Source organism: Papilio machaon, chromosome 21, assembly GCF_912999745.1.
Source record: "Papilio machaon chromosome 21, ilPapMach1.1, whole genome shotgun sequence".
Lineage (NCBI taxonomy): Eukaryota > Metazoa > Arthropoda > Insecta > Lepidoptera > Papilionidae > Papilio > Papilio machaon.
This window is the reverse complement of record NC_060006.1, coordinates 2,547,714-2,575,513: the sequence shown is the minus strand read 5'-3', so window position 1 is coordinate 2,575,513 and position 27,800 is coordinate 2,547,714. Positions and strand designations below refer to the sequence as shown.

The 27,800-nt window shown below is 34.7% G+C and overlaps 3 protein-coding genes across 7 annotated transcripts in view; 2 read left to right on the top strand and 1 right to left on the bottom strand.

Annotated features, from left to right (window-relative positions):
- Nucleotides 1-5,801, top strand: part of LOC106709126 (calcium release-activated calcium channel protein 1) — a 35,028-nt gene extending 29,227 nt beyond the window's left edge. For 3 of the 5 annotated variants that reach the window (XM_014500831.2, XM_014500829.2, XM_014500830.2), the window contains 5 exons: nucleotides 3,154-3,346; nucleotides 3,731-3,902; nucleotides 4,197-4,463; nucleotides 4,989-5,090; nucleotides 5,288-5,801. In XM_014500831.2, coding sequence (XP_014356317.1) covers nucleotides 3,154-3,346; nucleotides 3,731-3,902; nucleotides 4,197-4,463; nucleotides 4,989-5,090; nucleotides 5,288-5,433 — 880 coding nt within the window. In that variant the 3' untranslated portion in view covers nucleotides 5,434-5,801. The remainder of the gene's footprint in view (nucleotides 1-3,153; nucleotides 3,347-3,730; nucleotides 3,903-4,196; nucleotides 4,464-4,988; nucleotides 5,091-5,287) is intronic. The other 2 variants (XM_014500832.2, XM_014500833.2) reach the window with 1 other exon arrangement.
- Nucleotides 5,802-9,231: 3,430 nt separating this feature from the next.
- On the bottom strand, nucleotides 9,232-10,987 carry LOC106709122. Its single transcript, XM_014500825.2, has 3 exons — nucleotides 10,553-10,987; nucleotides 10,125-10,358; nucleotides 9,232-9,501 (listed from the first exon to the last, which is right to left on the bottom strand). The coding sequence occupies exons 1-3, from the start codon at nucleotides 10,846-10,848 to the stop codon at nucleotides 9,345-9,347; spliced, it is 687 nt and encodes a 228-aa protein (XP_014356311.2). The 5' UTR covers nucleotides 10,849-10,987; the 3' UTR covers nucleotides 9,232-9,344.
- Nucleotides 10,988-11,304: 317 nt separating this feature from the next.
- Nucleotides 11,305-27,170, top strand: LOC106707320 (bromodomain-containing protein 1). Its single transcript, XM_045683060.1, has 24 exons — nucleotides 11,305-11,916; nucleotides 12,043-12,282; nucleotides 12,507-12,650; nucleotides 13,086-13,179; nucleotides 13,652-13,753; nucleotides 13,847-13,985; nucleotides 14,476-14,584; nucleotides 14,765-14,851; nucleotides 15,678-15,897; nucleotides 16,412-16,508; nucleotides 16,974-17,151; nucleotides 17,896-18,059; nucleotides 18,328-18,471; nucleotides 18,544-18,599; nucleotides 19,217-19,296; nucleotides 19,926-20,058; nucleotides 20,161-20,268; nucleotides 21,818-21,904; nucleotides 22,021-22,138; nucleotides 22,532-22,636; nucleotides 23,086-23,181; nucleotides 24,428-24,533; nucleotides 25,173-25,267; nucleotides 25,608-27,170. The coding sequence occupies exons 1-24, from the start codon at nucleotides 11,461-11,463 to the stop codon at nucleotides 25,939-25,941; spliced, it is 3,492 nt and encodes a 1,163-aa protein (XP_045539016.1). The 5' UTR covers nucleotides 11,305-11,460; the 3' UTR covers nucleotides 25,942-27,170.
- The last annotated feature ends 630 nt before the right edge of the window (nucleotides 27,171-27,800 follow it).

Below are 27,800 nucleotides of genomic sequence, written 5' to 3'. Positions count from 1 at the left end.
CTCACGTTTAATTCTATTTATAAACTCGGTTATTCTCATGTTAACCATAAGAAAAATGTCGGAAGGTACGCAGGTAAACAGAGATTAACCTTGTTTTCATGTTTGCAAATGTTGTTTCCTACTCTTCATAGGAAATTAAACAACAAGATTGTAATTGTATGTGTTAAAACGTTAATTATATCTACTAAAGTTGCTTTGTTTTATATGATACTAGCTGTCGCCCACGACTGCGTCCGCCTGGATATAAAAGAAAACTTAATTAGAAGTCTGTGTTCTTCCAAACTAAGTTCTACATCTATGCCAAATTTCAGCGAGATCTCTATAGGTGTTCTGGAGATATTTTCTAACCAACATCCATTCAATTGTCTATGTGAGAATTTATCTTACGGCGAAACCGATGATACTAATAGAAGTAAATCACTCTATTCACTTATTCCTTGTTTGTGAAAAATGTAGGTAGAAAACATAAATAGTAGACTTTCATAATCCATCGTAATATCCGACCTAGTCATCTTCCAAATCCAAATTCCTACGCCAATTACTCCAATTACCTTTCCCAGGACGGGGGATTCCCTGTCAATGGAACAAATTGACGACAAAAACAAAAACAGGAATGTTTAGTATTTCCTCTATTGTTCGCTCTAAAAGCATAAAATTTGGTTCCATAGTCAGTAGACGTACGTATTGATCAATATCTGATTTGTTGATGTGATGTGAATGGAATACTTATTTTTTAATTTACCACGTAATATCGCGTTCTGCTATTCTTGCATAACCATATTGTAACTGACTATTATTCGTTGATTTTATACTAATGACATGAACGAATGAGTTGCCTTATTCACTCGGGAAAAACTCAGAGAAACCATATCGTAGATTTACATAACAATCCGATTTGAAACCTACTCGTAGTGTTGACAAATAGTATTGTTTAATGTTGTTTTGCGTCAACAAATTCGTTTAAAAAGTTACTTAGTTATGGCTTTCAACAACTCTACGTGTATTTAGAAACTTTAAAGAAATTTCAACCCATTAAAACACTTAAATCTTAGTCTTTGCGAACAATACTTAATCTTGGACTACTGATAAAATTTTGTTCTATACTAAATTAATATAAGGGTTGCCACAGAATTGTTTGGTAGGATACCATACCCGAAGCGCGTATGTTAAGAGTTTTTTTACTTACCTACCATGACTAAGCAAAATGTAAAATAACATAAAAATTCATATTGGTTATTAATTGATCATTAAGAACTGGGTATCTAAACTTGTAAATTATAAGATGTTAATTATGCTAATAACACAATTGCTTCTTCAACAGTTCAGTTAGTACGAGTTCGTTACAGTAAAACTGGTAAATTAACGTGTTAGTTGAGGTGAGATCGTAATCATTACTTTAAAAAAAACATGTTTTTTTTACAACTAAACTAAAATATACTTGTTTATAAATAATTAAGACCTTTACCTTTGAAGGTATCCATAACAAGCAAGGAGGATATAGTGAAATACTGTCTTTGGATAGCCCTATATTTATTTATGCTAATTATTTTACTTAAATTTACGAAACATTACAACAAAACATGTTCTTATATTCCTCTATTCCCTATTGTTATTTTACTAGATTGTGGCTGAAACTTTTAGAAATTTCGAATGTCATATTTGTTTATATCAAGTTAACAACCTAAAGAGTAAGTTTCAAGGTTCAAGCTGTAAAAATTACGATACTTCCATACAAATTTTCATCCCCTTTCAACCCATTATAACCTTAAAGCCCAACAGACAGACAGAGTTATTATTACATTTATAATATTAGTAAGGACAACAAACAAATAATTTCAAAACTAAGTATGACATATAGTAAAATTAAAATCATGTTTTAAAATTGCTGATGATTTTTATCCTAAAAAAGAAAATGTATAACGCAATGCTTTAATTGTGTGATAATTTAACTCAGTTTCCACGTAGACAGCTATTAAGTACATTCTAAGACGTGACTAATTACGACCTCCGACATTCATGTCTGAACAATTACATAGTTACCACCTTCTATTACAGACATATATTCCTAGGAAGAAAGATTAATCTAAATAACTTTTTCATATAGAAGTCTCAGGAATAAATAGTATATTGCAGACATTTATTAGGTACCTTACCTACATATTATATGCATAAAGCCAACAACACACTTTGACAGTCTTAACTGAAGTGTAGTTAAAGCTGATGTTGTGTAGCCGGCTTAATTCTGGTAATTCCAGCTCACATATTATGTACAATATTGTCTAACCGCAGCTGACAAGATCATTCAATGAACATTTTATCAACACTTCAGTCAACAGACAATAAAAACATTATAATAAAAATATTATAAACTTACATAAAAGAGCATGGCTTTAAATTTACGATTCCATGTTTTATGTCTTGATTCCTAGAAAATAATTCAAATACAAACATATTCAACATGTTTTGTATGAATAGTAACTATAACAATTTTATTTGAATATCTTTTTGTAATAGAAGTTGTGACCTAGCTCAGTCTAGAAATCTCTGTATAGAAATCTTGTACTAGCTTTTACAAATTTGATTTAGAATTAAACATATACAACGGTGTAATAATGACAATTTACGTTCATAAATGCCCTAAGTACACTATGCTGAATTATTGTTGATGTTAGGCCCTTCCTACACAAGGCACCGTAAATCTTCGAAACCCGGCGATTTTAGTCGTAAAGCAAATTACGCAGTAAAATTTCATAGAGGTTCGGTCTTTTATTCGTCGCCGACATTTTGTTGTTTGGTCGCCAAAACCAGGCGCTTGTTACCAATTTGACAAGATCGGAAGCGAAAAGTCGCTGCGATTTTCAAGATGATAGAGCAAATCTAAGTTGACATAAGTCGCTTTGCCTATACTGACCGAATTGACAATTCACGTCGACGATGAAACGTAACTCCATCCTCACGATATGAATAGTATAGTTTCGAAGATTTACGTTGCTTTTTGTACGAAGGGGTGAGTGGAGATCAGCTGTTTCCCACTAGTACTTAAAAAATATAGCTTATTTCCAAAAAAAATATTAATTAAACATTTATGTTGGTGGGGGTATTTTAGAATTGTCGGTAGATACCATATTTATATTCAATCTTCTTTTTTTTTAGATTAAAGGTAAGCGTAACCGACAGTCCTACGATCTCTATCAGCCCTCCGCACAGCTTAGACTACGTATGCCAGAAGGGCAGTCCGGGCAGCGTGACGCCCAACGGAATGCTCTCCAGCAAGTCTACGGCTACCACAGTACTACTGAGCCCCAGCTATCTACAGACGACTTGTCAGTGCAGTCAGTCTATTAAGGTTGGTCTAGCACTAGACAGCACAAATTAAAGCTGGTTCGTAAACGCGATATCATTCAAAAGTTCCTACCCTACCGTATATTTACGTACAAAGGATATTTAATACTAGTTTATAGATGAGTGAATATTTCTGACAAGAGATGTCAGATAATTGTAACATAGACTGATGTTACGTTACTGATGTTTTATATATCAGATGACTAATTTAATCATCAATGGAGATTTTTTTTACTAAATAATAGGAAATATTGTTGGATAAAACTAGTCCACATTATATGGAAAAACAAAGTATTCGTGGTTACTTTGTATATACTTTGAAATAATTTATTGTTTGGGTGACTCAAGGCCCTTAGCCGCGAGTCAATATTTGTGACAATTGTTTCAGAGTGTGAGCGAGGTGGCGCTGACGATGCCCGCGGGGTCTGGGGGCGCGGTGACGGGCGCAGGCTGGAGCGAGGAGGTGCCAGGTCTTGCATCAGACGGGCTCTCCTGGCGCCGTCTGCACATGTCCCGCGCCAAGCTCAAAGCCACCGCCACCACGTCAGAACTGCTTTCAGGTAATACTTATGAAGTTTAAGTGATACGTATTTCCATTGTTCGCACTGTTGACTTGAAACTCGTGTGTGAAATTGTGAATTTTTCAAATCAATTATTACGTACAATTAAATAAGTTAAAATTGGTTTGTTGAAGTACTTACTTGAGTAAACATAGTACAAATAGCGAAAAGTTAAAATTTTATTTGTAATGTCGAATTTGTTTTGCAAAACTACATTTTTAAATTAATCAATAGAAGTTTTCACTTACAAATAAAACTAACTGTGAACTCAGAATCATTAATTTGGTATTGCAGGTTTCGCAATGGTAGCTATGGTGGAGTTACAGATCAACGAGCCTACGAACGTACCCGAATGGCTATTCGTTATGTTCGCTGTGTGCACGACGGTGTTAGTGGCGGTGCATATATTTGCTCTGATGATCTCTACCTATCTTCTGCCGAACATTGATGCGGTCAGCAAGATGGAAACACCGGGGGGACCGACGCGCGCACTCAGAGATTCGCCGCATGAACGTATGCGGGGATTTATAGAGCTAGCTTGGGCGTTTAGTACTGTTTTAGGTATGCTATGTAGTTTTACTTGCTTTTAATTTGTATTAGTATACAGCATTTAACCAATAGGAATAGGCGATTGCTTGAAAATGACAACGTTTGCTTCGTTCCGATTTAAACGCGCCTTTTGACATTACGTGAGAGTTAATTCTATCTATTTTATTAGATCGAATTCATACCACCGCTATAAACCGAGCAAAACCATCAAAGCCAAAATATCGAAAATAAAATATGCACCATCGCCAGTCCGTTTAGAGGTCATTAGTTGAACTTAATAGATAAAGGTTGCACCTAAATATAATCGACTATAGTAACAATCACTTTGTCCACACTTCTTGTTGTCCACAGTTCTTATACTTTATTATTCATATCTTCAATCATATGACAAAAATATAAACAAAAGAACTTGTTATTACTAAAATAATTTTGATATCAACACGAGAAAGACTAAAGACTGTACCGAATATCATATACATCTTACTATATCGTGTAATAACACTATACTTGTTTATTAATCAGTGTGAACTCCTCCAGGTTTGTTCCTATTCCTGGTGGAGATAGCAATTCTATGCTGGGTGAAGTTCTGGGACTACTCGTTCGCAGCTGCGACCGCAGCCACCGTCATCGTGATACCAGGTACTGTTATAATGATGGTCATCATGTTCTCCTTTATGAGATCTGTAAAATAAATTCAAAATATTCCCCTTCGCTCATAATATGAACTCGAATTTGGCCCATAACATTTTATTTGAACATTACTTGATTAATATAACATTACCCCGCATTTTTGCTCACTTTGTCTTCTTTTCAAATCGATTTTTTTTAATTTACAGTTTTAATAGTATTCGTTGCATTTGCGATTCACTTCTACCACTCGTTGGTGGTACAGAAGTGCGAGACTTCCGTACAGGACATTGAGCAGCTCGAGACTATGAAGCGGGAACTCGACACTGCCACCGTTAAAGTTAATATGTTCTAACGATTGTCGTCGATACATTGATGTACAAAACGATTCGACTCGATCATTCTTCGATTGAAAAGAGATCTGTGGACCATAGACAAACCTGTCTCATTTTTAATCTATGAATGAACTGTCACTGTCATTAAAAGTTGACGGAAAGTGTTCGATATTTATGAAATATCAAATTTGTACATTTTTAACTAGAGTTTAATTAAACCGTTATACGAATAAATACTATATAAAATTACAATATAGAAATGTAGCAATTTGATGTTACATGTATACAAGTGATGGACAGTGCAAACCCATGAATAGAAAACTTATTTAGTTATTTAGGGCCTAATTTTGAGATGAGAAGGGGAGGTGGATTTGATGGAGGAGGAGATGCACAGGAAGGTTAAATATTCTCTTTTTGTGCGTCTCCTCCTTCGTCAATTGGGGGTAGGCAACGCATCTGCAATTGAGAAAGTGGCCGCTTGCTCGTTTGCCTCCTTGTAATGTAAAAAAAACATATTAATTTATACTTATCATTTTAATCTTTTAGAGATTATGCTAAATGATTAGGTATTGATTTTAATTCATATCAACATTAAATATTAAATCTAGATCTATTAAAATTTACTTACTCAGTGTACTCACTTTTACAACAAAATTGGCTCATTCAAAACCAGAGTATACTTTTATAGTTGGATTTATATTACATCGATATACTGCATTGATTCGTATTATATTTATTCTTGTTTTATTATTATTTTTACTGTTGACATTCCATTTTAACAATGTTCAATGTTACCGTGAATTTCCACTGTTGAAAAACATACTCTCATTATCTTTCAAAATACAATCTAGAATATATTTCATACAAGTGTTTGGGCAGTGGAAAATGACAGTAACACATCTAACAACTGCAACGACTTGAATAAAATTTTTATTGTAATATCTTTTATTTAAAATATTGATAAATATTACAATTGACAATATCAACAAATAGAAGTTTAAAAGATATTAAAATTGTATACATGTAGGTAGAATAATGGTATAGAGGATTTTCATACATTGTGTTGCCCTGCAAAAAGCACAGGTTTAACAAAATGATGCGAGAGGCAGGCACTGCACAGTACGCAGACTACCTTTAACCAACAAGATATTTAAAAAGTAAGTAAGTAAATATACACATTAAGTAATAGAAGAATTAACTAAAAATTAATTAGAATGTTAGTTTGTAACTTAGACATATTTATATTAATATTTTAATTTAATTTTAGTGTTCAAAGAATATTGTACAATTTAGAAAATGAAATCTATACAAATCAATTATTTTTATTTTGTATCTTGATATCAAGTATTTAAAACAATTCATTTTTAAGGATACCTGTATACGGAAATAATTTAAAATGGCAGCATTTTTACTTTGATTCAATAATGTGATATTGTGAGAAAGTTCATAAAGATTATTATAATTCTGATCTGATTATGATTATGTAGTAAATTATATAAAATTAGAGGTTTATAAACATTTATTTAGTTGATATTTATTGGGTTGCAATAAATTTTGTATTAAGAACCAAGCGTGGATTAAAATTTCTTTTTATTCCTACAAATAGCTTCGGCTGATCTACTCTCTTGAAATTGGATTATTTTATTTTTTAAATAAAAAAAACATATTTGTCACAATATAGTTGTATGATCATTTTTGTATGGAGTAGGGACCAACAACTCAATCAGTATTGTTTAAAATAAGATTGGACTTGAATTCTCATGTTGTTAATATTTATTGTTGAAGTGTACGAATATTAAATAAAGAATCAATTTGAAATTAACGTTTTTATTATTAACCATGTATGTTATTTCAAGGGTCGATGGCTTAGAGCACTTGACTTGTAATCTGCAGATCCTAGATTCGAATCCCGCCATGTACTAATGTTTTTCAATTTACTTATGTACATTTATCCGCCGTTCTTACTGTGAAGGAAAACATCATGATGCGAAGAAATGAAATGTATGTGAAGTCAATGAACCCGCACTGGGCCAGCATTACTTATGGTCTAGTCACCTCTAACTTATGGTAAGCTCTGAGCCCCTCAGTGAGGATGTATAATAAGCCGATGATGATGATGTTGTTGTAATTTAATTAATCCTAATCATCATAAGTTCCACATCTCTCTCTCTCTAGGTGCCTCTCTATTAATGGAGGTTGGCCGTCAGCTCAGTGAACTTTTGCCGGTCTTGTGCCAAGCGAAACAATTCCACATAAACACCATAAAGTGTTGCTCAATTTTTATTTTTATTCTTAAGAATAAAAATTTAGCTCCGATTAATAGCTCCTATTAATTGAATGGATTAATATCCTGACTTGCCAAATCAAATATTAGATATTTTTGTGATTTAGCACCGAAAAACATAAAAAAAAAATAGTAATAAATAAAAACACGTGATGCGGTACAAAATATTTAATGATATAAATGATACAATTTATAAATGATATATAATGTTCTTATTTACTTTTCATGACAAGTATGTATAATATATACAGTAGAATTCGACTGCTGTGACACTTAGATTCATACATATTGTATGATAATGGATGACAATATGTATACAAGTTTTAAGGCAATCAAAACCTACAATCAAATTGCAAATCACTTAACATATTAAATGTGTGGAATTAATACTAGTTGGTTTTTAATGGATTTTTAATGGCAGTGAGAATATTATAAAACCACTTTCAATCACAAACAATTTAGTACGAAATCTTTTTTTTTTAATTACAAGGTCTCCAATGAGTAAGTGGCCACATGAATTCGCCGAAATGGCGAAGCGACCGCTGCCCATACACATTCGCATTTGCAGATGCGTTGCCTACCCTCAATCGACGAAGGAGGAGACGCACAATAAAATCTAATTCAGATTATTTTTATTTAAGATCATTTGGCAATTTTTTTTTAAATCTAAGATGCACATATCATAGTAATCCTATAATTATACTTTATAGTATGATAAAATTACTCAAATAAAAATACGCTTTTTTTTAAACATGAGATGCGTTAAATTAAAAAAAAATCATATAATTTTCTTTAATATTTGACATATTTAATGTGACTGTATTTTGCACACAAATTTCAACTGCAAATGCAAACAAAAATATTTTATGAGCAAAGTTTTGAAACTGGATTACTTAAGATCAATTTAAATTTAATATTATTATAAACAACACTAAACTATCAAGGTACAATCAAAACTTACCAAATTCTAAAACGAAAGTATTATTGTTAACAAGGGATCGCAAATACAAAAAAATAACTTAAAAATTAATTAACTAAATCTACAACAAAGAGACAATGCTCACACCAAATATATTGTCAACAACATAATGTTTACTTCACACTATAACTTTACCATAAATTGTAACCATTATAGCGGTAATTATGGATATTTTCGTATTCATACATGTCGGCGACTCGGATCATGCATGAGTTGTTGTGCAGAATACTATATTAGGTGCAGTGGGGCGAAGAAACGCGGAGCGAGACGCACTTTGCAGCGCACAGCTGAGACACAGACAGTTAAACAGTTAAAACTTAATATTATCAAATCCCAAACCAACAAATGCAGTGTTATCCCACATCACACTGGGACTTTCAGTGAGCCTGTGATGCTGCTAATGCTCAAAATCTAAGTTAATTGTCTCTACCTATACCTCTGGGTAACTGTTTATGTGAAGGCGACTTATACAAAATCAGTAAAAATGTTTCATACATCTTGGCTGCTCTTAAATTCAGACAAACCTCATATGAATTTGAGGTGTAGCAGGGCATAGTGGGAAGGACACTGCGTGGTACGCAAATGACCTAAGGCCGCAAAGATATTCCAAAAGAGTAACAGTTGTTAATACATTTGGTGTGAACATGGCCTTAATATTCACAAACTGTTCATGACATCTCCATTTCCATAGGTGATATTTCACTTACAAGCACACCTGGTCTTTTCTTCTCTTCTTCATGTGGCTTTTCTTCTACTTCTTTTATCTTTTCTAAAATATTATCTCGAGGTTTCCACACAACTAGTGACATGTGTGGTTTTTCTAGTCTGTAAAAGAAGCAACAATTGTTTTAATTTAAAATACTAAAAGTTAACTTTCAGGTTTATTAAACCTTGTGTGTCAACCCCATAACATGTGATAAGGCCAGGGCATCTCCCTGATTATGATGATGTTTAAAATACAATCATGTACAAAACAAAACACAGTGAAGTACAATGTTAGTGAAAAATTCTCAATTTTAATATTGTGAGATGTGGAAGTTGAAATTGGTTTAGTGATTTTGATAAATAAAAGATAATACTTTGAGAGATAGAAAAAGATAATAGATTGGATGAGTGAATGCAGAAGTGATAAAAGAGGCTGGGCACTGGGCACTGTAGATGCCAGTTAATAGTTGCCATAAAGCAAAAATAAATTATAGCAAAACTGGCTGTCGCTTGCGTTTCCATCCGCACAAAGGTAAAAAAAAAAATAGTAGGCTATGTGTTCTTCCAGACTATGTTCTACATCTATGCCAAATTTCAGTGAGATACATTTAGCTGTTCTGGAGACACCTAATTACAGACATACGTCCACCCATTGTTGCTCAAAGATAATCTTGCGCTAACTTTATTGAAAGCAAGGGTTGACACAAAGTATTTATTATTATTATTATATAAGTAAATTATACCTTTCTATAAGAGTAGCAGGTATTAAAGGTTCTTCTTGTAACTTTTTAAGCTCTTCGGATAAAACAATTTTGTGGCCTTTAAGTTTTTCACTGAGAGCCGTTGCGGTATCCATGCCAAGATCCATATTTTCATCCGTCGATGTCGCCAAAGAATGAGCTGTGTAGTCTGAAGATATATGGAGACCACTTAAATGTGCTGCCATTTTCTCTTCCGTTATTAACTGTTTGGCTGGACTAAAAAAAATCAAATTTACATTATAACTCATAAATTTAAAAAACTGTCACAATTTACAGGGGATCGCAAAACGCTCTTTCTAGAAGATATAAAACCCAAGTTATGGTTGTGTTGTAATCACTTCTGAGATAATTTTATTTCAATGCGTTTAACCTAGATTTTTACTGTGTTTATAATATAAAAATCTACTTACATGACCGGTTCGACATCCAAACTTTTTCTTTTACAGTGCAGAACTGTGTGTGAAGGCTTTGGTTCTAATGGTGGTTGTCCCGTGAACTGAACTAATTGAGGTGGCGAAGGCAAACCCCAAGAAACGCCTTGTATATTCCAAGGAGCACCAGACGGGATAGGCATGGAATGTGGCTCTTGACTTGTTCCTGGACGCTGATAAGGAAGACCGGAAGACAGAGCTTGTTGGGCAAACATTTGTTTGGAAAGTTCATCTGATTGTCCGTATTGATACGGGGGATATCTATAAATATCCATTTTATCTATAAGTCGATTAACTTATTTTTGCGAAATTATTAATAGGCACTCTCCTTTTATTTCCCTCACGAAAACCACGAAAAATTCGCAAACAATAACAAATTACAAAATAACAATGACACCAATTGAATTGACACTTCCAAAATGCAATACAGTAGAGTAAAAGTAACAGATGTTGTACAACATTGGAAACAACGCGAATTTTCTGGAAAAATGTAATTCAGCATTAACAAGTAGTGGCAATATGTAGTGTATGATATCATTTAATAAAAAATTGGATGATTTGGCTGTTAAATATAAATGATTTAATAACAAAAAATATACAAAAAATAATTTGCAAACAAATTTAAACATTACACACTCTTTGGTGGCCCATTTTCCTATTTCGGAATCGGATTTATTTGCTCTTTGCATTAGCTGTCAATCAAAACATTTTATAAAAATTTGTGCATAAAATCAACATCGATTTGTGTTACTTTTTGCCAGCCTTTCACTTTTCTCAAATTGCGTTTTATTTCAAAGTTTTGAAGTTATGAAAAAGTAAAATCCGTACGACAGCAAATACTACAATTTTAATCTGCAGTACCTCAAATGGATTGCTAAATCAACAAAATGGGATTGGATTTTGATGTTTTGGAGTTTTGTAAGAAGTTGCGGCAAAACAGGCCACCGCCCTACCAGTGTCCACTGGAAAAGTGTGATAAAGTTTATAAAAGCCTGTGTGGATTGCAATACCATCTTGTTAATTACGACCATGACAATCCTACACCGGCAACACCTACCGTAGTTCGTAATATATGTCGGAAAAAAGGCAGAACCAGAGCTGCGGTGCCCACTGGAGATATAGCTCTTCAGAGCCCACCGAAAGAGGCTTTAACTTTTGCTGAGGCTCAGAAAGTTGTGCAGTTTGAAATCGACGGGAAAATAAGTCGAATACCGATAGATCAACCATTGCCAATTATTTCTTTAGAGGAATGGGAAAAGAAGAATGCGGAGCTGGAAAAGCCACTTCCAGTCGTAGAACCACCTCCGGAACCTCAAGTTAAACTTCCTGAGGCTAGTTTTCGCGTAAGTTTAAATTGTGTCATATTTTACTAATCAAATAAATATTCTTTTTTTACCAAATATGTAGCAAATTGTTTCTTTAATTTCAACAAAAACAAGGTTCCTTATTTATACATATAATACTTGCAGTTAATACCAGATTACAATGAGAGAGTGTGTGATGCTCAACCCAGACCAAATGCCTATATCCGATTCATTGAGAAATCAGCTGAAGAATTGGATGGAGAAGTTGAATATGATGTGGATGAAGAGGATACAGCCTGGTTGGCTCTTATCAACAAGAGCAGAGCTAAACAAGGACTCCCACCAGTCTCTGTTGACACTTTGGAACTGCTTATGGATAGACTTGAGAAGGAATCATATTTTCAGGTATGTTGATTAATGTCTTCTGAAATTTAATTTGTTCCAGAAAAAAATTTAACAGGTAGATGTGATGTTAAATTTTAATCTATCTTAGAACCAGATTTGGTTTCCATTTTCATGTGAAACATATGCTAAAAAAATTAAAATTAGCTTAATTTGCACTTAGCTTTCATGGTTGTGTGCTAGTTTAATGAGAGTCACATCAGCATATTTTTTTATTAAACCAACAGGCGACACAAAGCGGCCAGCAGACCGCAGCCACAGTGGATGAGGATGCAGTGTGCTGCATTTGTATGGATGGAGAGTGTCAGAATACAAATGTTATACTGTTCTGTGATATGTGCAATCTTGCTGTGCATCAGGATTGCTATGGGGTAAGGTTTATTCAATTTCTGTTCACTATTTTATTTTATATTGAAAAAGTTAGCGCTTGACCATGATTAGATGGATTGATTGTCAGTTGGAAAGATGAATGTATAAGAAAGTATAAATAAAAATTATCCTTTTTGTATCTCCACTGCTATAGCTCTTGTCTAATATTTTGGCGGTCCAAGGCCGTCGGCTCGCTCTACAGTGCCCTCCCTCCACATCCCACTAGACTTAAAATTGTGTGCATGCAAAGTTAAGAGCCGCCAAAATATCTGAAAACTTCTTAAACTTACAAGTTTTTCTATATCATGTCTATAGACTATGGTCACTTGGTACAGGTAGCCTTTGACTAGAACCTTTAAAAAAATCTGAAGTTGTGAGTGTTTTACAGTAACCAAGAAGTAGTTGTAGTATGATTTAATTTTTCACTTAATGTACAGGTACCATATATACCAGAGGGCCAGTGGCTGTGCCGGAGGTGTCTACAGTCTCCATCCAGGCTTGTTAACTGTGTTCTATGTCCCAATACTGGAGGTGTGTATTTATAGGCAGACTTTTCTTAAACCATATACTCGGTTTACATTATTCCAGTACAGTAGGACAGTAGCTCTATAGCATGGACTATTTTGGCTTACTATCGCCTGTTAGTGCTTAGATTAAGCCAGTTGTATGCCAGTATTACTTTTGAGCTCTACTGTTCTACTGTGCTGGAATAATGTAATTTTAATTATGTTAAATACGAACTGTTATCAACACCAAATACAATACTTTTTGCCAAGTTTACTGGTTTACTAATATTATAAATGCGAATGTTTACATAGATGTATGGATGTTTGTTAGAAGGTATCTCCAGAATGACGTAACAGATCTAGATTAAATTTATTATAGAGGTAAAACATAGTCTCTAAGAACACATAGGTCAGTATTTGATTGACAGAGTCGCGGGCGATAGCTAGTAACTTCATAAACTTGTAGATAACATTAACAGTTCACTATTTTGTTTCAGGTGCATTCAAACAAACAGATCAAGGCACGTGGGCGCACGTCGTATGCGCTCTCTGGATACCTGAAGTGAGATTCGCTAACACAGTCTTCTTAGAGCCTATTGGTAAGAACTCCAGTTGATAAATAAGAGAAAATAATTTAATACCGTTTCAGTGATGTTAGATTGGAGAAGTTTTTTAATTTGATATAATTACAGATTCAATAGAGATGATCCCCGCAGCGCGGTGGAAGTTGCAGTGCATGGTGTGCAAACAGCGCGGCGCCGGCGCCTGCATACAGTGCCACAAGAGCAACTGCTACTCCGCCTTTCACGTCACATGCGCGCAGCAGGCGGGGTGAGACATGTGTTACATGTTACACTGTCACATGATACATGTTACACTGTCACATGTTACACTGCCACATGTTACACTGTCACATGATACATGTTACACTGTCACATGATACATGTTACACTGTCACATGTTACACTGCCACATGTTACACTGTCACATGATACATGTTACACTGTCACATGATACATGTTACACTGTCACATGTTACATGTTATACTGTCACATGATACATAGTACACTGTCACATGATACACGTTACACTGTCACATGTTACAAAAATGTTACAATAATGTCTGTTTCAATACACAACTATGTACATTCAACATACATGCAACTGTTGGGTGCAGCGACTTGTACAATGTTATATATGCGAGATTATACTTTTTAATTAATGTTACTTTTAATATATTAATCACTATATCTATTATCTATACATAATCAGTAAAAAAGTGGATGTCGCCCAATATTACAAATTATGTTTCTTGTGCAGGTTATATATGAAGATGGAGGCGGCAGGCAGTGGACGAGATCCCAGTCAGCCGGTACAAGTCGCCAAGATGGCGTACTGCGATGCGCACACGCCGCAGCACATATTACAGGTAACTACAGCTATATTAGTTAAAAATATATTAAACTAGCTATTGTCACCGACTCCGTCCGCTCGAAATTAAAAAAAATCTTAATTAGTAATTATGTGTTCTTCCAGACTTAACATTCGCATTTATGATATTAGCAAGATTAACTAAATTATAAGTTCTTAAATGTTTATTTGCTTTTAGGAAAGACGTGCACAGGATTCTGAAGGTGATTCAAAATCGACAGATTTGTCCGCAATCAGACAAAAAGGAAGGGATAAAATTAAACAGGTGGGTAGTTTTGAAATACTTAGATAGGATATGTATTGCGTTTTTCAAATATGTTAACAGCTGAGAACATCGTTAAAGTCGCTACAAGAATACAATGTTAAGTATATCGGAGATATTTGAAAAGATTCAGGTCCTTCGTACACAAAGTAACGTAATACGTCGAAACTAATATTGTATTGTTGCATCGCGAAAATCGCGTTGCGCGTGTACACAGCGTTGAATCGTCGACGCGAGTCGTCGACACCAGTCGTCTATTCTACTGATAGAGGCGTAGCGATTACAAGTCAACTGTAATATGCTGCGCCATCTTGTAAATTACACGACGATCTTGTTAAACAGCTTGACATGACAGAGAGAAAAATCGGCGACGCGGGGGACCTGTATTTCGTCATCGTTTAACGACTAAAATCGCCGGGTTTTGAAGATTTAAGTTGCCTTGTATACAAAGGGTCTTATACTATTACTATTAATAACTGTTTTAAAAAGCAAACGTTTGGTAAATAGCTTTTCATTGTCTTTAAACTTAGTACTAATTGATAAAAGTAGATATTGTTAGTTATATACAAGCTTTTGACCGCGAACCCGTTCGCTCGGAATTGAAAAAAAAAACTTAATAAGTAGCCTATGTGTTCTCCCAGACTATGTTCTACATCTGTTCCAACTTTCATTATGATCCGTTGAGTTGTTCCGGAGATACAACTTCAAAAAAAACATCCATCCATCCATTTAAACTTTCACATTTCTAATATTAGTAAGATTTAATTACTTTATCATGGCGTTAGTGTTATTTAAATGTATCAAGTTAATTATGAAGTGAGGATGTTAGGCTCGTCGTGTGCTGGCCCGAGCCCGGAGCTGGGCACCAGTGGTGCTGGTGCCGACTCTGCGTGCGGAGCGCGTGGCAGACGTGGCCGCGCTACTCCGAGGTCCTGCAGCAGCTCGCGCCAGTCTCATGAAGAGGTTGCTGGCATACTGGACCTTGAAGAGACACGCGAGGAACGGAGTACCCTTGTTGAGACGGCTGCAGAGTTTAGCTACTAATCATGGTAATGTTTTATATTTCTACTTGACGTCTGTCTTTTATGTGGTTGTATTAATTTGTAGTAGCAGATATTCTAATTTTTATATCAAAACTGAATTCGCTAAAATGGCGAACCGACCGCTGCCCCTAGACATCTGAAATTGCAGATGCCTATCTTAAATCAAGGGAGAAGAAGGTGCATAGAAATAGGATATTTTCCCTTTCTATGTGTCCCCTCTTCCTGCTAACCCACTTTACCTTCTCATCCTTTTTAGTAAGAAAATGGTGGAAATGGAAAGAAGATTTAAATTAGGTCTCCGAAACTACACTCATCCCTTCCACTTGACGCTTGGATTTGTGGTTGTGGTATTTCACCGGTCGACCTGACCCATTCTTGCACCTAACAAATATTAATGTGGGATCTACCATTGATATCAATTAAAGTGTAATCATAATAGGTTCATTGTTAACAAGAAGGATTTCCAATCATTTGGTCTTGTGTTCGAATTCTAGTTGTAATAAAGATGTTAATATTTCAGGTACTCGAGGTATACAAGATGGTACAGTGAATGTGCGCGAGTTGTGTAATCAACTCAAATATTGGCAAAGGATACGACAAGATTTGGAGAGAGCTAGGTGAGACTAAATAATTGTCGTTAGTTATTTTATCCTTTCATATATTACTAGCTGTCGCCTGTGACTTCGTCCGCGAGGAAATAATATTATAATAAGTAGCCCTATGTGTTCTTCCAGACATCTTCTACATCTATGCCGAATTTCATCGATATCCGTTAATCCATTTTGGAGATACCTTCAAACAAACATCCATCCAAACAATCGCATTTATAAGATTAAGAAGTAAGATGTAATTTGGTCTAGATTTTTATCACACATTACGGAATTTCAGCAGATAAATATTCTATGACGTCTAATATATTAATATAGAAGTGACATCAAAATCTATCCAGCGATCTAGGAACTGTTACAAGACAAACTTTCAGAGATCTAAGATTTCTATGGGCAGCGTTAGATTCGCTATTTTGGCGAATTAAGGTGCTCGCTCATTTGACACCTTATGATGTATGTATGTGGGTGTGTCAGACTGCTGTGCGAGCTGGTGCGCAAGCGAGAGCGTCTGAAGGCGGAGCACACTCGTGTGTGGGAGCGGTGTGTGATGCACGCGCTGCGGCCGGCCCGCGCCGCGCTGCACAAGCTGCTGCGTCTGCTGCGTCAGAGGGACACCAGCGATGTCTTCACTGAACCAGTCGATCTTAATGAGGTCAGCACCTTCAACTGACACTACAATATATCACCATAGATCAAAAACCAGCATAAAAGTACATTTGATAGGGAAATATTCCTTATATGTATTAATAAATTGTGTACGGCGAAGTGAAAAGTACATACTCTGTCTGCCCTTTTTAGGGAGAAAGATAGGAAAATTATTCTTTACTGGTATTGCAAGTTCTACTTTATTATATTAATATAAAAAAAATCTATTATGTCTTAAAACTTTAGATTCTGGAACGCTCAGTGGTTGCACTTGAGTATGGCCACCGAGGGTGTTTTAGTGAGTCAAGTCACATAACCCTGTCTTTCTCCCAGAAGGCAGGGTATCCTTTGAAAATCATCCTCCTTCCCCCAAAAAAGACAATACTTTAGTAATCCAACTAAATACTTCATTGATACAAGTATTTACAATTGACTTTAGTAATGTGATATGAAAAAGAAATCACAAAGTGTGACGTCACATCGTGGACGACGCCAATGTTGTTGTTGATATTTTCATACTACAGAATTCAGTATCACAACAACATATAGAGATACGACTCTACTCTACATCACGGCGTGACGTCACAAGACTGAGACAGATTATCGTGTTTTCGCTGGACCTTTTACCTTATACATTATTGAATTATAATTTTTTTTAATTTTTTAGTCACACGAAACACTTTTTTTTCACAATTTGGTACTCAATTATTCTAGCCGGTGAAGATATTAATAACAAAGTTATTATATCCAGGTACCAGACTACAGCACAGTAGTAAAGCAACCGATGGATCTGAGTACTATGGGCAAGAAGCTGGAGCGCGGCGCGTACCGCACCATTGATGATGTAGAGACGGACTTTAACCTTATGATAGACAACTGTCTCACATACAACAACAAGGATACTGTTTTCTATAAGTATGTATCATTCATTTTTTACATGCCATTACGATATTTACTTTTATTTATTTTGAAAAAATCTATCATCATTGTGGGTTTCTGAGATCAAAATCGCAATTTAAAACATTGTTATCTCTATTTTAACAAAGACAATGACAGGTATGACAAAGATTTTTATTCTCAGAAACTGTAATAAAATTGAATATTATTTTAGTATTGGATAATTTACGATTTTTTTTTTTATTTAATTGTATTAACATATTTAAACTAATTCAACGTATCTCAGGGCGGGTATAAAGATGCGGGAGCAATGTCTGCCCATCTTCCGTCAGGCGAGACGCGACCTGATCGAGGCGGGGCTGGCCGAGGTGGCGGGGCAGGGCGCAGCCGCTGACGCAGACGAGGCCCCGCCCCGGGACACCGAGACTCCGCCCCCGGCCCCGCCCGTCTCCGCCCCCGCCCCCGCCCCCGCTCCAGCCTCCACTGCCGCAAAACAGCGCAGCGCACGCGCACGCAGCAGGGCGAAGAGATCTAGTAGTGAGAGTGAACATACTGCAGGTATGACTGTCTCTCTCACTCTCCCCCCTTTCTCTCTCTCTTCCTCTCCCCCTTCTCTCTCTCTCTCTCTTCCTTTCCCCCTTCTCTCTCTCTTACAAAATACATTTTCTTAAGAGAGAAACAGATTTAAATAATTCGCTCGTCCAGTGTTGAACCGTTTAATATTTTAACAGGAAAGCATTTTATTGCAAAATTATTATCTTACTTCTAATATTATAAACGCTAATGTTTGGATGGATGGATGTTTATTTGATGGTATCTCCAAAGCAGCTCAACGGATCTTGATGAAATTTGACACAGATGTAGAATATAGTCTGGACGAACACTAAGGCTTACTTATTAAGTGGTTTTTTTTAAATTCCGCGCGGACGAAGTCACGGGCGACAGCAAGTTAGATAATATATCTAGTTTTATTTATAATGGTTGCGTCTCATCATTAAATGTCTAAGTATGATATTTTCAATTCAACTCATCATTTATTAGATTTATTTAGAATAAATCTCATAAATAACTCAAATTTATAATCTCATTTGTCAAGTAAGTTAACTGCAAGTTTAGATTAGACAGATTATCTAAACTTAAATAGACTTAAGGTTTATTTTTTAATTATATTTCAGATACTAGAAGCGAGCGCGGTGTGTCTGTGGCGAGAAGTGAACGACGCATGTCCACGCGCAGACTGTCAGAAGATAATACGGTAATAAATAATAATTAAAGCTTTTATTCCCTTAGCTTTTAAATTTAAATACTATTCTTATAATATACTAGCTTTTACCCGGGACTCTGTCCACGCGGAATAAAAAAAAACACAAGATAAAAAAAGTTCCTATGTCCGTCTCCTAGTTCTAAGCTACATCCCCATCAATTTTCAGCTAAATCAGTTCGACCTATCTTGAGTTATAAATAGTGTAACTAACACGACTTTCTTTTATATATACAGATAGATATAAATTGTAGTATTTTTAAATCAAATCAACATAGTAAAAAAAATTTGCAATCACTTTGTTCACATTTTCTATGGAAAATACTTTCCTTAAATGATTTTTGGCATACTTTAATTATCCTTTTGTTATAATTATATATCAAAATATTTATGTAACACTAGTAGTTATATTTAATTTATTCATGCATTTTTTTGTATGTGTCAAATAAAGTGTCACTCGTTAATCGAAAGTGCGTGTAATATGGGCACAGCAGGCTTCCACTGCTGCTTTTGCTACATATTCCTCACATATTTTGATTTGATCTCAGTTTACTTTAGTACAGTTTATAGGAAAATACAGTTTACTGTATTTTGCCATCTTACTTAGTTTTATTTATCCTCAGCGTGAAGTATCTCCGGCTGCAGGCAAAGTGAACAGGAACTGGTGGCGTGGGCGGGGCAGGGGGCGTGGCCGGCGCGGGCGCAGGGGGCGGGGCCGAGCTAGCCAATCAGTGTCCAGACCTGCACAGGATAATGGTACTTATCACTTTGGAATAACGACTATAATGCCTTAAATAAACAAGCTGACAAATATTAAGTTGTAATTAGAATTTCATTTTTTTTTTCATTTCATTACAGAGACACCAACTTCAGATTCAGAGACTCCAATGGCGGCTAGAAAGAGCGTGGAGCGTAAACTTGTCACTCCAGACAAGTCACCAGTCAAACAAAATGATGCTAGCCCAAGTAAGTGTCTAGTCTAACAACTAGCTGTTGCCCACGACTCTGTCATGCATTTAAAAAAAAATAATAAGTAACCTTTGTGTTCTTCTAGACTGTGTTCTACATCTGTGCCAAATTTCATAAAGATCCGTTGAGCTGTTCTGGAGATACCTTCAAACAAACAAACATCCATCCATCCATCTAAAATTAGCATTTATAATATTAGTAAGAAGTGAAATTGTTTGGACTTTTAATTGAAACATTTTCTACTTTTCAAAGAATCTGAAATGAACAAACCAATAACTCTGCAAATGACTATATTTAAAATAAATAACAAATAATTAAGAAATAGAAAGAACAAGGGTAATCGACAGCCAAACGTCAAGAAGCTATATAAAGTAATGTGATTGTCAATAATAGAAAACTACATCAGCTATCAAAATAGCAAAAAGGTCCGCAACAGAATCTTTTCATAAAAAGTAAAGTAACTAAATTGCAATGTATAGCACAAGTTTCTAACTAGTGCTATACATTGCAATTTAGACTCAAGAACTAAGAAAGGATTTTACAAATTTCATTACCTAAAAATCTAAAAGTTTCTATGTAGAGTTGTTATTCAAAATTCTTTATTTCGGACAACAGAGATCCATATTTGCTTAGTAAATTACAAAAACTAGAAACTTAGATGACTAGGGTTAGTGGAAATAGAGCTTATTTCAGTAGAATTACTTGAAAATTGACATAAACTATTTCCAGTACAAGTAATTTACTACTTATTTCAGGTTTTCCTAAATTCATCCTGTAAAGGTCTTAAATTTTTTTCGAAAGTTTTTTTTTTAACTTCATTTAGACGAAGTCGCGTGAAACAGTTAGTTAATATATAATAATTTTTTAATGAATTATTTTTTATCTTTTTTATTTTATTTATTTAAAAACAACTGCATAGCATCTTTACAGTATACAACCAATTTGACAATATACTCACTTTACATACTAGTTTATACTAGTGATTGTCAAACTTATGTCTTTTACCGCCCCCTTTGAAAATCAATTATATTTCAGAGCCCCCTAATTTTTATTCAGCCCTAAAACTTAAAAACCACAATTTCATTAATTTAATTAATTTCAATTTTTGGGCCCCTTATCGCCCCCACATAGGTTTCAAACTCCCTCAAGGGGGAGTTATCGCCCACTTTGGGAAACACTGGTTTACACGATAACATATTATAATAACAGTAAATAACACATAACAATGGCAAATTAAAAAAAAAAAACTTGAGAGGTGTCAAGGGACACCCGGATGGAACGAAGTTCCTTTCTATTAATTAGTGAAGGAACCAATGTTTATTCTATGAATAAAAAACTTAAGTCTTCACAAGAAGTACATTTTATTTCTATGAATTTTCGTTATATATTGTCACGTCGTTGCCATGGTGATGTATCAAAAAGTGTCGTGACAATTTTTCGTAAGAATTTTTTCCGTCTAGCCCCCTTTCATAACGCGCGATAAGGAACTTCGTTCCAATACATAGATAAACAGTGCAAGAATATATCAACGTTTTTATCTATCCAGGTGTTAGTATGTTGAGCAGTGGTCTAAGAAAGCCTACTTTAATGTTGACTCCATCCACAATAGCGCCAAAGAGTTTCGGTTCTGATGGTGAGTTGACATTAAATTGACATATATATATATATATATATATATATATATATATATATATATTTATCCCAGTTAAATATAAATTATTATATGTCTAATAGATGTATTTATTTCAGCGTCTCTGCCTACATTATCAGCTAGTTTGGGCAGGTCCAGTGAGAGCAGTCCGAGAAAGAAAGGTCGCGGTAGACCTCGCAAACATGATAAGGATAAAACATCAAATGATTTGTTTAGGTATTATAAGTTTTCAGATATATTTATGTTATCTCGCTGCTTAGAACATAATTTTAGGTGTCATAATGGACATTGCGCAATTTGCCCTTGAACCGCCAAAATATTTGGAAAAGAACTATAAAAAGTACTGAAGTCTGCTGAAAAAGATAAACCGTACTCATAGTCTACCTTAAAGTAGCATTAGTGTAAGAAATGTATTTTACACCAAACAGGATTTTTTTAAATTTTTGTCTGTCTTTCTGTTTTTTGCCTATATTCTTTGGAATGACTAGACCGATTTGTTTGAACTTTGATAAGAAGGTAGCTAATGTATGCGGGAATATTATAGGTTGCTTTTCTGTACTGACGAAGTCAAAGGCGTCCGCTAGTCTAAAATAATAACTATATTTGTAGGTCAGTTGGTGAGGGGGGCGTGGCCACTCCAGTGCCCGCCTCCTTCCTGCAGTACCGCGGCCCTCCGGGGGAGGTTGGATCAGACAGCGACTTTGCACTCTCCAGGTACACTATAGCATCAATATTTCTTTTAATGGGCCCCTCTCGTTCCCCCTAACATGTTTTAGGCCAGGGACCTGGGGTCTATCTTTATTTCTTTATTCTTTAATTAACTTAACTTACAAAAGTGTTAAATCTAATATCACAATTATTGTTAAGTCTAAGTTAAAAAAATAATCGTAAGATACATTTATATACAATTAAAACCAATTAATAAAAAAACAATAAAAATTAAAGTTAAAACCAATTTAAAAATATAGCATCAATATTTATTTCAATTCCTATCATAAATGACTCCATATTGTTCCATCCGATGACATATTTTATGATACCATCGCCAACTCTTCGTAGTTTAAGTCATGAGTTTAATCTCAGTTATTTAATAGTAAGAGTGATGATATGTTTTGATACATGTTTCTGCAATGGAAATGCTAAGTAAACCTCATAATGTCCAGGTCCAGCAGCAGCAGCAGCGCTTGGTCGCAGTCGTGTTCTTCGTGTACGCATTATGATGATGATGATCGTTCCTGTTCGTACTCCTCCAGTGACGGGTAACATTCATATAAATATATCATCATCAGCTCACTATACATCACCACTGAGGGTCTCGCAGCCTCCCCCAAGTTAGAGATGACTAGGCCATAGTCAACCACAGTCAAGTGTGGGTTGACTTCATACATATCATTGAATTTCTTCTCAGATATGTGCAGCATCACGAAGTTTTCCTTCACCATAAGAATTTTGGATAAATTTATATGTAAATCTAAAATCGAAAAACACTTTGGTACATGGCTGGATTCGAACCCAGGACCTGCAGATTGCAAGTCAAGTGCTTAACTCCTGAGCCACCGACACTCGAAATATATACTAGTAAAGGTTAATTTATACATAAGTCAATATTGTACGAACAACGCTCAGCAGTTGCTTCAGAGCAAGACAAAAATATAGGAATACATGAGAGCTATACTGCTAGTGACGTCATTAGTCTAATACAATGTTTCCCAAAGTGGAGCGTACGCCCCACCTGGGGGACATTTGGATATAGAGGGGGGGGGGGGGGAATTCGGAGATTTAAAAACTTAAGGCTACATCCTTACAATGTTAGCCAGTGCTAGAAAGTACATAAAAACGTTTTAGAGACAAAAATCCGTTGCATTTAAAATATTTATATGTGTTTACGTGTTTAAAAATGTTATATGAAATTGATCTAGTCAGCCAAAAGTAGTATTTAATTATTTCTCTAACGTTGTAAATTTAGGCCTCGAGAGAAATTTATTTCTAAACAAAATTTATAAGGAGGCAATAGTCATGTTCATTGACATGGATCCAAAAAGATTGGAAAACACTGGTCTAATACGTCCTTGATGTCTAAATGAACCTTTAGGATCTGCTCACCGAAATGGAGAGCAGAGCATTTTGCGTCGCAAGTAAAATTGACCTTTACAATTGATATAAGGTTTAATTTTACTTTACAGGTCAAAGAAAGTATATAAAAGACACGAATATTGAAATTGAACCTTATTTCAATTGTATAGAGGTCAATTTTATTTGCGATAGATATCTGCTCTGCTCTCCGTCTCCCCGGTACTTGTTTAATGGAATTTTAAATTCGATATTTTGTAAAAAATAATTATATAAAGTGATATAATTATTGTATAATAAGAGTAATAAAGTTATATCAGAAAATGTTGTTAACCGCTAATTTTTATATTTTTTTCGAATTTCAACTAAATTTATTCAATTTGTCTAAATTGGATTATTATGAAAAATTTGTTGATAATGTTTGTGTTAATACAGATCAAGCTACAATGAAACCCTGGAGTCTGCACTAGAGGGCGGCAGCGGCGGAGAGCGGAGACGCGCACGACGTGCACATGCAGACCCCGCCCCCTCCACACACAAGGTAACACACAGACAGACAAAAACTACTACATTCTAAGAATTTACGAAGCTCCAATAGCCTAATGGAGAGATATGGATTTACCAAACTACTAAATGGGTGGGTCCAAAAGGAAAAAGAAGCGTGGGGAGATAAAAGATAAGATGGGTAGATGATATAATGACCGCTGGAACAAGTTGGATGCATTTGGCCAAGGACAGAGAAAGATGAAAAAGGATGAAGGAGGCTTTTACCCAAAAAAGAGTCACATAAAGAATAGATGAGAAACTAGTTTATATAATCTGTTTTATATTGAATTTTTAAATGGAAAATAAATCTTAAATAAATAAAAATAGCCTAGTGGTTAAGAGACTCCCACCATTCGGCTATTGTTGTGAATTCTAGCACCAGCTTTTGCAAAATTTATCGAAAAAAAATATCTATTAATACAGTCGAACCTCGATAAGCGAGAATCATTGTCTAGTCGGATGTCAGGAACAACCTCCATATGCGAGAAACTCCGGTTAGACGGAAACCTCGAAAGAAAAATATCACGATATATTGGACTCTCACTTATTCTGGTTCGACTGTATTAAAATTAAATGCACTACTTTATCCGTATGATAAAAAGAATCCTAAAAAAATCTAATATATTTTTCTAAGGGTCGAGGAACAAGATCATCCACATCTAAAACACCAGTAAAGGCAACGCCAACCACACATTTGGAGCCGTTACAATTGGTGTGGGCTAAATGCAGGTCCGTGTTATAATTACATATATAAAATATCTTAATAATCTATCTATATATATAAAAGAAAGTCGTGTTAGTTACACTATTTATAACTCAAGAACGGCTGAATCGATTTGACTGAAAATTGGTGGGCAGGTAGCTTAGAACCAGGAAACGGACATAGGATAATTTTTACCCCGTTTTCTATTTTTTATTCCGCGCGGACGGAGTCGCGGGTAAAAGCTAGTTTAGTTATAATTAATAAAAAAGTCTTTATCTAAGGTATTTTTTTTATCAAAAATAGCAATATATATATTCTTGTTTATGCATAATTTAAATGTTTTTTTTTATTCACCGATCTTTACAGAGGTTATCCTTGGTATCCTGCGCTAATAATAGACCCTAAAATACCAAAAGGATTCATTTATAATGGTGTACCTTTACCAGTTCCACCGCAGGATGTATTAAACCTTAAGAAAAACCATTCTCATGAACCTGTACTGTATTTGGTACTCTTCTTCGATGTGAAACGAACATGGCAATGGCTGCCACCAAACAAACTCGAAGTTCTTGGAGTGGATAAGAGCTTGGATCAAGCTAAACTGGTGGAATCTAGGAAACCGACTGAAAGGAAAGCGGTAAAGAAGGCCTATGGTGATGCGATGCAGTTCAGGAAGCAAGTTGATGGTGAAGATAAATGACAAAGGTTCAAATACAGATCCCGGAGACATGTCAAAGGGTTCAGTTTTGGTAATTTCTCAACGATGAGGATTAGAACACCAGTGGAAAGTACCGATTCAAGTGACTGAATGATACTTTTGAAGAATCTTATGCTTTAGTTTTTTTTTTTCAAATATAAAATTACTTTTGTAGTAGTAGGAGGTTCCTTTCGGCAATTCTGAAATCATGTTGATGATATATAAAGTGTGTTAGAGGCCTAATTTTAGTCCTCTTTCCCTTATAAGAATAAGATAGGATGAGGAAGTGGGTTTGACGGAGAAAGGGGAATAATTTCTTCCTATATGTCCCCTGCTCCATTGATTAAAGGTTGGCTACACACCTGCAATTGGGGATGTCTACGTAGAGGTCGCTATGCTAAGCTATTCAAGTGCTCACTTGCTTGTTTGCTACCTTATAACATAAAATAAATCTTTCTGAATAACCTACAAAACTACTAAAGTGGACTCAAAAACTACTTTGAAAAATTAACCACTAATAATTACTTATAATGAGTAAGCTAGGCTATAATGTCTATTTGCCTAGCAAAGCTAGGAAGAGTTACTAGTAATATGAATAAAATAGATTGTAGTTTAAAGATTTGAATTTTGCTTTAATATAAAAGTAACGTAGATTTTTTATATCTTAATAAATATTAAGTAAATCAGAACAATCCCACCTAATAGATAATTCGCCCCATTCGATGAAAAGAGTTACATTTCTTATGAGATCTGCAGATATGATCTTCTTCGGAAGGGTCAAATTATTTCAACAACATTGTGTGTTATTAATTACGTAGTTAAAGTACTAGACTATTTTCAACATTTTATATGACATAGTATTAACATAATATATCCCAATAATATCACTGTATTTATTCAGTAAATCTTACTAATATTATAAATACGAAAGTTTAGATGTATGGATGGATTGATGTTTGTTAGAAGGTATCTTCGAAACAGCTGTACGGATCTGGATAAAATTTGGCACAGATCTAGAATAACAGTAGTAAACAAGTAGTCTGGAATAACACATAGGCAACTTATTGTTTTTTTTTTTTAATTCCGCGCGGACGGAGTTGCGGGCAACAGCTCATTTATTATATAGGTAAATATAAACATTCTTGTGTGATCGTTTTATACAGCTAGGTTAAACTAGATGCTTTTTTAACCTACTAGATTTTCATATAGATGTGTATTTTATAAAAAGTTAATAATTCATAACTATATATTTGTCATTTTTTTTTTTACTAGTATTCTGCAAAAAAAGTTTAATGTTAGCTAGAGTTTTGAGAAAAAGTTTTTGTTAATTGTCTCTGATAAATAACAAAAATTAAATTTTCTAAAATCTATCAACCATTTAATTTGCCATTGTCATGAATGTAAAAAGTAATTTATTGCTATTATTAATAATTTTAATTAATGTTTGAATTGAATAAAAACATAGTTTTGTACTGAAAAAGTTTTGTTTTATTTCTTACCATCATGTTTCTGTTGAACACTTGAACAGTAAAAAAGTTACTCTAATACTCTGAAATAACAAATGCAAAGGGTCCATCACGAATATTTGCGACAAAATATGTCTAAATGTCAAGAATACTTTCTTGCAAATATTCATGCTAGAACCACAGTCTGCACATGTTTTACTTTCCTAATATTTGCTTCATTCACTATCTATACCAGTGATGGCAAACCAATGTTATGTGGCATAATATTTTGGGACATCACTGTTAACAAAATTCATTGTGCACTCTTCCGGGTAACAGGTGGACCGATGTTGATGAGACTTTTACTAGAATATGGCTGAATTTTTCTTATTCCACTCTAGAGCTTGTTATAAATAT

Excerpts from the sequence above, each read along its gene's own strand:
- LOC106709122 (XM_014500825.2), bottom strand. The coding sequence starts at position 10,848 with ATGGATATTTATAGATATCCCCCGTATCAATACGGACAATCAGATGAA. Across the intron at positions 10,359-10,552 it reads TTGGATGTCGAACCGGTCAT|TCCAGCCAAACAGTTAATAA; the intron begins GTAAGTAGATTT and ends GATTTTTTTTAG. Across the intron at positions 9,502-10,124 it reads CCTGCTACTCTTATAGAAAG|ACTAGAAAAACCACACATGT; the intron begins GTATAATTTACT and ends CTTCTTTTACAG.
- LOC106707320 (XM_045683060.1), top strand. The coding sequence starts at position 11,461 with ATGGGATTGGATTTTGATGTTTTGGAGTTTTGTAAGAAGTTGCGGCAA. Across the intron at positions 18,060-18,327 it reads AAGGATACTGTTTTCTATAA|GGCGGGTATAAAGATGCGGG; the intron begins GTATGTATCATT and ends AACGTATCTCAG. Across the intron at positions 20,269-21,817 it reads ACAAAATGATGCTAGCCCAA|GTGTTAGTATGTTGAGCAGT; the intron begins GTAAGTGTCTAG and ends TTATCTATCCAG.